Source organism: Megalopta genalis, unplaced genomic scaffold (assembly GCF_051020955.1).
Source record: "Megalopta genalis isolate 19385.01 unplaced genomic scaffold, iyMegGena1_principal scaffold0132, whole genome shotgun sequence".
Lineage (NCBI taxonomy): Eukaryota > Metazoa > Arthropoda > Insecta > Hymenoptera > Halictidae > Megalopta > Megalopta genalis.
The window spans coordinates 265849-277269 of NW_027476201.1; the positions used below are offsets into that span (position 1 = coordinate 265849).

The 11421-nt window shown below is 40.9% G+C and overlaps 1 protein-coding gene across 1 annotated transcript; it reads left to right on the plus strand.

Moving 5' to 3' along the window:
• The first annotated feature begins 621 nt into the window (after positions 1–621).
• Positions 622–1437, plus strand: LOC143262424 (uncharacterized). The gene has a single exon (XM_076528199.1). It carries the CDS (start codon positions 622–624, stop codon positions 1435–1437), a length of 816 nt encoding a protein of 271 aa, XP_076384314.1.
• Positions 1438–11421: the final 9984 nt, after the last annotated feature.

Below are 11421 nucleotides of genomic sequence, written 5' to 3' on the forward strand. Positions count from 1 at the left end.
TTGTGATATATATGATTTAGCTTTGTAGCGGCACACGGTCGGCGACCGTAATAACCATAAAACTGTCCGCTTGCAGATGTCAAGGGTTCGACTGAGAGAAAACGTCCTTGACGTTTGCAAGACCCGGAAATTCTTTTGTCTCTTTGTTTTTTATCACTGCCACATGCACTGCAGGCCTAGTCGCGGAGAAAGTCGCCGGCCGCGTACCGCTACCCGGCCGAACGGCCAGCGCGCCCCTACAGCGAGGGTACGACGATGGCTGCCTCCCCCGCCAAACTAAGCGGGGGAAAAGAAGACAGCGAGTCTCCCAAAAAGGCCTGGCCTTTTTGGGGGACATAATATAAATAACAGCGGCAAGAAACTGAACGTTCTTCTCGTCTAAGCATTACGCCGAGCCTCTACGCGTCTAACGATTCCGCCGCGCTCCATCTAGTATCCATCAGCACCGCGCGGCATTTTATATACATCTACGAATAAAATCTAGTGCAATTTCACTCTGTGTCCTTCCGTTGTACCCCGAACACATCGCGTTACAATTGGTGACCCCGACGTGATCGCAACGAGGGACAAGTCAGGGACAGTGAATCATCCGTTCTAAGTTAACGAAACTCCAAAAAAACCATGTTTGGAAACAACGACAACGTGACGGGAACCCCCGAAATCAACAAAGTGGGTATACGTATACCGCCCTTTTGGCACAACAACCCGACGTTGTGGTTCGCTCAAGTTGAAGGACAATTCGCCTTAAACGGCATAACAGCCGACACGACCAAATTCTATTATATCACGTCGAATCTGGACTACAGATGCATGGAGGAGGTGCAAGACATAATAGGAAACCCTCCGGAAACCGACAAATACAAGAAAATAAAAGACGAGCTAATTCGGCGGCTGTCGACATCAGAGGAGCAGAGGATCCACCAACTCATAGAGCGAGAAGAGATCGGAGACCGGACACCATCCCAATTCCTACGTCACATCAGGAATTTGGCCGGCAGTACCGTGACTGACAAGTTCCTGCGGACGCTATTTTTAAATAGACTGCCAGCATCGATGCGTCCCATTCTCGCAACGCAAATGGACTCGCCGCTGGACAAGATGGCGGAACTGGCAGATAAAGTAAAAGAGCTCAACCCGTCGGGACAATGCTCGGCTGTGGCATCATCCGATACCAAATTCGACATCCTACGCGAGCAAATGACCCGCCTAACGCAACAAGTAGCAGAGCTGACGAAACGCACCGCCGATGCCACGGAAAGCCGACGAAGCCGGGACCGCAGACCAGCACGAAATGGATGGCGAAGACGGAGCAGAACGCGAAGCCCATCCCAGCCAGGCGTCTGCTGGTATCACCGAAAATTCGGGGACCGCGCCACACGATGCACAACACCCTGCACACACGTCAGCCAGCAGGGAAACGAGACCGATCGGCCCTAGACGAGGCGAGGAGCGCCGATCCCAAAACAAGCCGCCTCTTCATGATGGATAAGGACACGAAGGTACAGTACCTCATCGATACCGGCGCCGATATTTGTGTATACCCGCGATCCCTAATAAAAGGACGACCGACGAAAAGTAATTACACCCTGTACGCAGCAAACGAGTCAACCATCTCGACGTATGGTGACATCGTCCTGCACCTAAACTTCGGGTTGCGTCGCGTCCTAACATGGAAATTCGTAATCGCGGACATCTCGAAACCCATAATCGGTGCTGACTTCTTAAAGAACTTCGGCTTGCTTGTAGATATTAAGAATAAGCGACTCATAGACAATAATACAAACGTTACAGCACGCGGAACATTAGGGACCGCCGATATAGAATCAATTAAAACGGTTGTCGGCGATTCACCCTACATCAAACTCCTAACCGCCTTCGTGGAAATAACTCGCCCACCACAGACAAATAAAACAGCAAAACATAGCATTACACACCACATACAGACTACGGACGGACCACCGATTTTCGCGAAACCGAGGAGACTCGCCCCCGATAGGTTAAAAAGCGCCAGACAGGAATTCCAACACCTTTTATCAGAAGGAGTGATTCGGCCATCCAAAAGTCCATGGGCCTCACCCCTTCACTTAGTCCAGAAAAAGGACAATGGATGGCGACCCTGCGGCGACTATCGCGCACTAAATACGCGCACAATCCCGGACCGTTACCCGTTGCCTCATATCGAAGATTTTTCCCAAGCTTTGCACGGAAAAACAATTTTTTCAAAATTAGACCTGGTTAAAGCATACCACCAAATTCCAATTGAACCCGCAGACATAGAGAAAACTGCAATTACAACTCCATTCGGTCTTTTTGAATACGTTAGGATGCCGTTCGGACTACGGAACTCTGCCCAGACATTTCAGAGATTTATCAACGAAGTTTTACGCGATTTAGATTTCTGCTATGCATACCTAGACGACATATTAATAGCATCCAGGGACGAAACCGAACACTTAGATCATATTAAACAAATTTTTACACGCCTACAAGAATACGGAGTTGTAATTAATCCGGCTAAATGCACATTCGGCAAAGATACGATAGGTTTTTTGGGATACACGGTAAATTGCAAAGGGACGACACCGAACCCAGACAAAGTAGAGGCAATCCGTAGTTTCCCCAAACCCACAAACGTACGCGAGTTGAGACGATTCTTAGGAATGGTCAACTTCTACCGCCGATTCATTCAAGGTGCAGCAAGATTGCAAGCCCCGTTGACCGACCTGTTGAAAGGTGCACCTACACGTGGAAACCCACAGGTAAACTGGACACAAGACGCCGATATTGCCTTTGCACAGGTAAAGGAGGCACTAGCGCAAGCTACCCTCTTGGCGCATCCAGTACCTGGCGCGCAGTTGTCACTTAGTGTAGATGCATCCGACTACGCAATGGGTGCGGTTTTACAACAACGGGTCAGCAACACCTGGCAGCCTATAGCATTTTACACTAAAACCCTCTCCTCGGCACAACGAAAATACAGCGCGTACGACAGAGAACTGTTAGCAATGTACACCGCCGTGCGACGATTCCGTTACCAAATCGAAGGACAGGCAATTATAGTATTCACAGACCACAAACCTCTGGTTTACGCTTTTAAACAGCGGCCAGAGCAATGTACACCTAGACAATTCAGGCACCTAGATTTCATAGGACAATTTACGACGGACATACGACACATCAGCGGGACAGACAATATAGTCGCGGACGCTCTATCCCGGGTAGAGGAATTGCACAGACCAGCATGCGTAGACATTAGACAAATAGCCGAAGCTCAAGAGTCAGATGAAGAGCTCCAACGTCTCTTACTGGCTGAGACGGCGCTTAATTTAAAAAAACTACGCTTTCCAACGGCTACCGGAGGAGATGTAGAGGTATATTGCGACATCGCCACACCTACCGTCCGACCATACGTGCCCAAAAATTATCGCCGACAAATTTTCAAAACTTTGCACGGTCTATCACACCCCGGAACAAGACCATCAAAAAAACTAATCGCGGACCGTTTCGTGTGGCCAGCAATGAACAAAGACTGCACCCAATGGACCAAAGAGTGCACCCAATGCCAACGAAACAAAATCACGCGCCATACAATATCACCAACAGGCAAGTTCGAACCACCGTACAAAGTTTTGAAACGCGGAGATAAAAATTTTATCATACGAGTAGGCAGTCAGGAGAAAACAGTCTCAATAGATCGCTTAAAACCGGCGCATATAGTAAGCGATGAGCACGACAATAGAATGAAAAGCAAAGAAGCAAGCCACCGCGAAATTGCTAACGCGCCGCATAGCATCTTAAAAAACAGTTCAGCACCGATTACTACACGATCCGGCCGCACAGTTAAATTTACAGACAGATACATCGCGCGTTAAATTAAAGATATCACATGTATATACTTTATCATATAAGACGAAAAACCCACTGTACACAATATAATAAGGAACCCCGCGAGCGGACACAAAATTTGTATTCTTTTTTTTATATAGTCATAATATAGCGTTTACACTGGCAAGGGGGTGATGTAGCGGCACACGGTCGGCGACCGTAATAACCATAAAACTGTCCGCTTGCAGATGTCAAGGGTTCGACTGAGAGAAAACGTCCTTGACGTTTGCAAGACCCGGAAATTCTTTTGTCTCTTTGTTTTTTATCACTGCCACATGCACTGCAGGCCTAGTCGCGGAGAAAGTCGCCGGCCGCGTACCGCTACCCGGCCGAACGGCCAGCGCGCCCCTACAGCGAGGGTACGACGATGGCTGCCTCCCCCGCCAAACTAAGCGGGGGAAAAGAAGACAGCGAGTCTCCCAAAAAGGCGTGGCCTTTTTGGGGGACATAATATAAATAACAGCGGCAAGAAACTGAACGTTCTTCTCGTCTAAGCATTACGCCGAGCCTCTACGCGTCTAACGATTCCGCCGCGCTCCATCTAGTATCCATCAGCACCGCGCGGCATTTTATATACATCTACGAATAAAATCTAGTGCAATTTCACTCTGTGTCCTTCCGTTGTACCCCGAACACATCGCGTTACAGCTTCAACAGCATGCGAAACGAACGAGATAGCTTCAAATCCATGCGAAACACATGATTTAGCTTCAAATCAATGCGAAGTAGGAGGCTTACCTTCGATCCTATGCGACACAAATGGTTTAGCTTCAAATACTTGTGATATACATGATTTAGCTTCAACAGCATGCGAAACAAACGAGTTATCTTCAAATCCATGCGAAACACATGATTTAGCATCAAATCAATGCGAAGTAGAAGGCTGATCTTCGAATCCATGCGTAACAAATGGTTTAGCTGCAAATACTTGTGATATACATGATTTAGCTTCAACTGCATGCGAAACAAACGAGTTAGCTTAAAATCCATGCGGAACACATGATTTAGCTTCAAATCAATGCGAAGTAGAAAGCTGATCTTCGAATCCATGCGAAGCAAATGGTTTAGCTTCAAATACTTTTGATACACTTGATTTAGCTTCAACAGCATGCGAAACAAACGAGTTAGCTTCAAATCCATGCGAAACACATGATTTAGCATCAAATCAATGCGAAGTGGAAGGCTTATCTTCGAATCCATGCGAAACAAATGGTTTAGCTTCATATACTTGTGATATACATGATTTAGCTTCAACAGCATGCGAAATGAACGAGTTAGATTCAAATCCATGCGAAACACATGATTTAGCTTCAAATCAATGCGAAGAAGAAGGGTTATCTTCGAATCCATGCGAAACGAATAGTTTAGCTTCAATTACTTGTGATATACATGATTCAGCTTCAACTGCAAGCGAAACAAACGAGTTAGCTTCAAATCCATGCGAAACACATGATTTAGCTTCAAATCAATGCGAAGTAGAAGGCTTATCTTCGAATAAATGCGAAACAAATGATACAGCCTCAAATACTTGTGATATACATGATTTAGTTCCAACAGCATGCGAAACAAACGAGTTAGAATCAAATCCATGCGAAACAAATGATCTAGCTTCAAATCAATGCGAAGAAGAAGGGTTATCTTCGAATCCATGCGAAACGAATAGTTTAGCTTCAATTACTTGTGATATACATGATTCAGCTTCAACTGCAAGCGAAACAAACGAGTTAGCTTCAAATCCATGCGAAACACATGATTTAGCTTCAAATCAATGCGAATTAGAAGAGTTATCTTCGAATCCATGCGAAACATATGATATAGCTTCAAATACTTGTGATATACATGATTTAGCTTCAACAGCATGCGAAGCAAACGAGTTAACTTCAAGTCCAAGCGAAAAACGTGATTTATCATCAAATCAATGCTAAGTAGAAAGCTTAGCTTCAAATCCATGGGAATCAAATGGTTTAGCTTCAAATACTTGTGATATACATGATTCAGCTTCAACTGCATGCGAAACAAACGAGTTAGCTTCAAATCCATGCGAAACACATGATTTAGCTTCAAATCAATGCGAAGTAGAAGGGTTATCTTCGAATCCATGCGAAACAAATGGTATAGCTGCAAATATTTGTGATATACATGATTTAGCTTCAACTGCATGCGAAACAAACGAGTTAACTTCAAATCCATGCGAAACACATGAGTTAGCTTCAAATCAATGCGAAGTGCAAGGCTTATCTTCGAATCCATGCGAAACAAATGGTTTAGCTTCAAATACTTGTGATATAAATGATTTAGTTTCAACAGCATGCGAAACAAACGAGTTAGATTCAAATTCATGCTAAACACATGATTTATCTTCAAATCAATGCTAAGTAGAAAGCTTAGCTTCAAATCCATGGGAATCAAATGGTTTAGCTTCAAATACTTGTGATATACATGATTCAGCTTCAACTGCATGCGAAACAAACGAGTTAGTTTCAAGCCCAAACGAAAAACATGATTTAGCATCAAGTCAACGCGAAGTTGATGGCTTAGCTTCAAATCCATGCGAAACGAAAGATTTAGCTTCACATACTTGTGAATATAAGTGATATAGCTTCAAATGCAGGCGAAACAAACGAGTTAGCTTCAAACCCATGCGAAACACATGACTTATCATCTAATCAATGCGAAGTAGAAGGCTAATCTTCGAATCCATGCGAAACAAATGATATAGTTTCAAATACTTGTGATATACATGATTTATTTTCAACAGCATGCGAAACAAACGACTTAACTTCAAATCCATGCGAAACACATGAGTTAGCTTCAAATCAATGCGAAGTGCAAGGCTTATCTTAGAATCCATGCGAAGCAAATGGTTTAGCTTCAAATACTTGTGATATAAATGATTTAGTTTCAACAGCATGCGAAACAAACGAGTTAGATTCAAATTCATGCTAAACACATGATATAGCTTCAAATCAATGCGAAATAGATGGATTATCTTCGAATCCATGAGAAACAAATGGTTTAACTTCAAATACTTGTGATATACATGATTTAGCTTCAACAGCATGCGAAGCAAACGAGTTATCTTCAAATCCAAGCGAAACACATGATTTATCTTCAAATCAATGCTAAGTAGAAAACTTAGCTTCAAATCCATGGGAATCAAATGGTTTAGCTTCAAATACTTGTGATATAAATGATTCAGCTTCAACTGCATGCGAAACAAACGAGTTAGCTTCAAATCCATGCGAAACACATGATTTAGATTAAAATCAATGCGAAGTAGAAGGCTTATGTTCGAATAAATGCGAAACAAATGATATAGCTTCAAATACTTGTGATATACATGATTTAGTTATAACAGCATGCGAAACAAACGAGTTAGCTTCAAATCCATGCGAAACACATGATTTAGCCTCAAATCAATGCGGAGTAGAAGGCTTAGCTTCTAATAAATGCGAAACAAATGGTTTAGCTTCAAATACTTGTGATATACATGATTTAGCTTCAACTGCATGCGAAACAAACAAGTTAGCTTCAAGTCCAAACGAAACACATGATTTATCTTCCATGCATTGCGTAGTAGAACGTTTAACTACAAATCCATGCGATTCAAGTGATTTAGGTTAAAATACTTGCTATATAATGGATTTAGCTTCAACTGGAAGCGAGACAAACGAGTTAGCATCACATTCATGCGAAACACATGATTTAGATTCAAATCAATGCGAGGTAAAAGCTTTGTCTTCAAATCCATGCGAAACAAATGATTTAGCTTCAAATACTTTCGATATAAATGATTTAGATTCAACTGCATGCGAAACAAACGAGTTAACTTCAAATCCATGCGAAACACATGATTTAATTTCAAATCAATGCGAAGTAGAAGACAGATCTTCAAATCCATGTGAAACGAATAGTTTAGCTGCCAAAACTTTTGATATACATGATTTAGCTTCAACAGCATGCGAAACAAACGAGTTAGATTCAAATCCATGCGAAACACATGATTTAGCTTCAAATCAGTGCGAAGTAGAAGGGTTATCTTCGAATCCATGCGAAACAAATGGTTTAGCTGCAAATACTTGTGATGTACATGATTTAGCTTCAACTGCATACGCAAAAAAAGAGTTGGCTTCAAATCCATGCGAAACATTTGATTTAACTTCATATCAATGCGAAGTAGAAGGCTGATCTTCGAATCCATGCGAAGCAAAAGGTTTAGTTTCAAATACTTGTCATACACTTGAGTTAGCTTCAACAGCATGCGAAACAAACGAGTTAGCTTCAAACCCATGCGAAACACATGACTTATCATCTAATCAATGCGAAGTAGAAGGCTAATCTTCGAATCCATGCGAAACAAATGATATAGTTTCAAATACTTGTGATATACATGATTTATTTTCAACAGCATGCGAAACAAACGACTTAACTTCAAATCCATGCGAAACACATGAGTTAGCTTCAAATCAATGCGAAGTGCAAGGCTTATCTTAGAATCCATGCGAAGCAAATGGTTTAGCTTCAAATACTTGTGATATAAATGATTTAGTTTCAACAGCATGCGAAACAAACGAGTTAGATTCAAATTCATGCTAAACACATGATATAGCTTCAAATCAATGCGAAATAGATGGATTATCTTCGAATCCATGAGAAACAAATGGTTTAACTTCAAATACTTGTGATATACATGATTTAGCTTCAACAGCATGCGAAGCAAACGAGTTATCTTCAAATCCAAGCGAAACACATGATTTATCTTCAAATCAATGCTAAGTAGAAAACTTAGCTTCAAATCCATGGGAATCAAATGGTTTAGCTTCAAATACTTGTGATATAAATGATTCAGCTTCAACTGCATGCGAAACAAACGAGTTAGCTTCAAATCCATGCGAAACACATGATTTAGATTAAAATCAATGCGAAGTAGAAGGCTTATGTTCGAATAAATGCGAAACAAATGATATAGCTTCAAATACTTGTGATATACATGATTTAGTTATAACAGCATGCGAAACAAACGAGTTAGCTTCAAATCCATGCGAAACACATGATTTAGCCTCAAATCAATGCGGAGTAGAAGGCTTAGCTTCTAATAAATGCGAAACAAATGGTTTAGCTTCAAATACTTGTGATATACATGATTTAGCTTCAACTGCATGCGAAACAAACAAGTTAGCTTCAAGTCCAAACGAAACACATGATTTATCTTCCATGCATTGCGTAGTAGAACGTTTAACTACAAATCCATGCGATTCAAGTGATTTAGGTTAAAATACTTGCTATATAATGGATTTAGCTTCAACTGGAAGCGAGACAAACGAGTTAGCATCACATTCATGCGAAACACATGATTTAGATTCAAATCAATGCGAGGTAAAAGCTTTGTCTTCAAATCCATGCGAAACAAATGATTTAGCTTCAAATACTTTCGATATAAATGATTTAGATTCAACTGCATGCGAAACAAACGAGTTAACTTCAAATCCATGCGAAACACATGATTTAATTTCAAATCAATGCGAAGTAGAAGACTGATCTTCAAATCCATGTGAAACGAATAGTTTAGCTGCCAAAACTTTTGATATACATGATTTAGCTTCAACAGCATGCGAAACAAACGAGTTAGATTCAAATCCATGCGAAACACATGATTTAGCTTCAAATCAGTGCGAAGTAGAAGGGTTATCTTCGAATCCATGCGAAACAAATGGTTTAGCTGCAAATACTTGTGATGTACATGATTTAGCTTCAACTGCATACGCAAAAAAAGAGTTGGCTTCAAATCCATGCGAAACATTTGATTTAACTTCATATCAATGCGAAGTAGAAGGCTGATCTTCGAATCCATGCGAAGCAAAAGGTTTAGTTTCAAATACTTGTCATACACTTGAGTTAGCTTCAACAGCATGCGAAACAAACGAGTTAGCTTCAAATCCATGCGAAACACATGATTTAGCATCAAATCAATGCGGAGTGGAAGGCTTATCTTCGTATCCATGCGAAACAAATGGTTTAGCTTCATATACTTGTGATATACATGATTTAGCTTCAACAGCATGCGAAATGAACGAGTTAGGTTCAAATCCATGCGAAACACATGATTTAGCTTCAAATCAATGCGAAGTAGAAGGGTTATCTTCGTATCGATGCGAAACAAATGGTTTAGCTGCAAATACTTGTGATGTACATGATTCAGCTTCAACTGCATGCGAAACAAACGTGTTAGCTTAAAATCCATGCGGAACACATGATTTAGCTTCAAATCAATGCGAAGTAGAAGGCTGATCTTCGAATCCATGCGAAGCAAATTGTTTAGCTTCAAATACTTGTGATACACTTGATTTAGCTTCAACAGCATGCGAAACAAACGAGTTAGATTCAAATCCATGCAAAACACATGATTTAGCTTCAAATCAATGCGAAATAGATGGATTATCTACGAATCCATGCGAAACAAATGGATTAGATTCATATACGTGTGATATACATGATTTAGCTTCAACAGCATGCGAAACAAACGAGTTAGCTTCAAATCCATGCGAAACACATGATTTAGCTTCAAATCAATGCGAATTAGAAGGGTTGTTTTGGAATCCATGTGAAACGTATGATATAGCTTCAAATACTTGTGATATACATGATTTAGCTTCAACAGCATGCGAAAAAAACGAGTTAGCTTCAAAACCAAGCGAAACACATGATTTAGCCCCAAATCAATGCGAAGTAGAAGGCTTAGCTTCGAATAAATGCGAAACAAATGGTTTAGCTTCAAATACTTGTGATATATATGATTTAGCTTCAACAGCATGCGAAACGAACGAGTTAGCTTCAAATCCATGCGAAACACATGATTTAGATTAAAATCAATGCGAAGTAGAAGGCTGATCTTCGAATCCATGCGTAACAAAGGGTTTAGCTGCAAATACTTGTGATATACGTGATTTAGCTTCAACTGCATGCGAAACAAACGAGTTAACTTCGAATCCATCCGAAACGAATAGTTTAGCTTCTAATACTTGTGATGTACATGATTCAGCTTCAACTGCATGCGAAACAAACGAGTTAGCTTCAAATCCATGCGAAACACATGATTTAGATTAAAATCAATGCGAAGTAGAAGGCTTATCTTCGAATCCATGCGAAACAAATGGTTTAGCTTCAAATACTTGTGATATACATGATTTAGCTTCAACTGCATGCGAAACAAACGTGTTAGCTTAAAATCCATGCGGAACACATGATTTAGCTTCAAATCAATGCGAAGTAGAAAGCTGATCTTCGAATCCATGCGTAACAAATGGTTTAACTTCAAATACTTGTGATATACATGATTTAGCTTCAACAGCATGCGAAACAAACGAGTTAGCTTCAAATCCATGCGAAACACATGATTTAGCTTCAAATCAATGCGAATTAGAAGGGTTGTCTTGGAATCCATGTGAAACGTATGATATAGCTTCAAATACTTGTGATATACATGATTTAGCTTCAACAGCATGCGAAAAAAACGAGTTAGCTTCAAAACCAAGCGAA

Bases quoted from the DNA above. Each gene is read 5' to 3' on its own strand.
- LOC143262424 (XM_076528199.1), top strand. From the start codon at position 622: ATGTTTGGAAACAACGACAACGTGACGGGAACCCCCGAAATCAACAAA.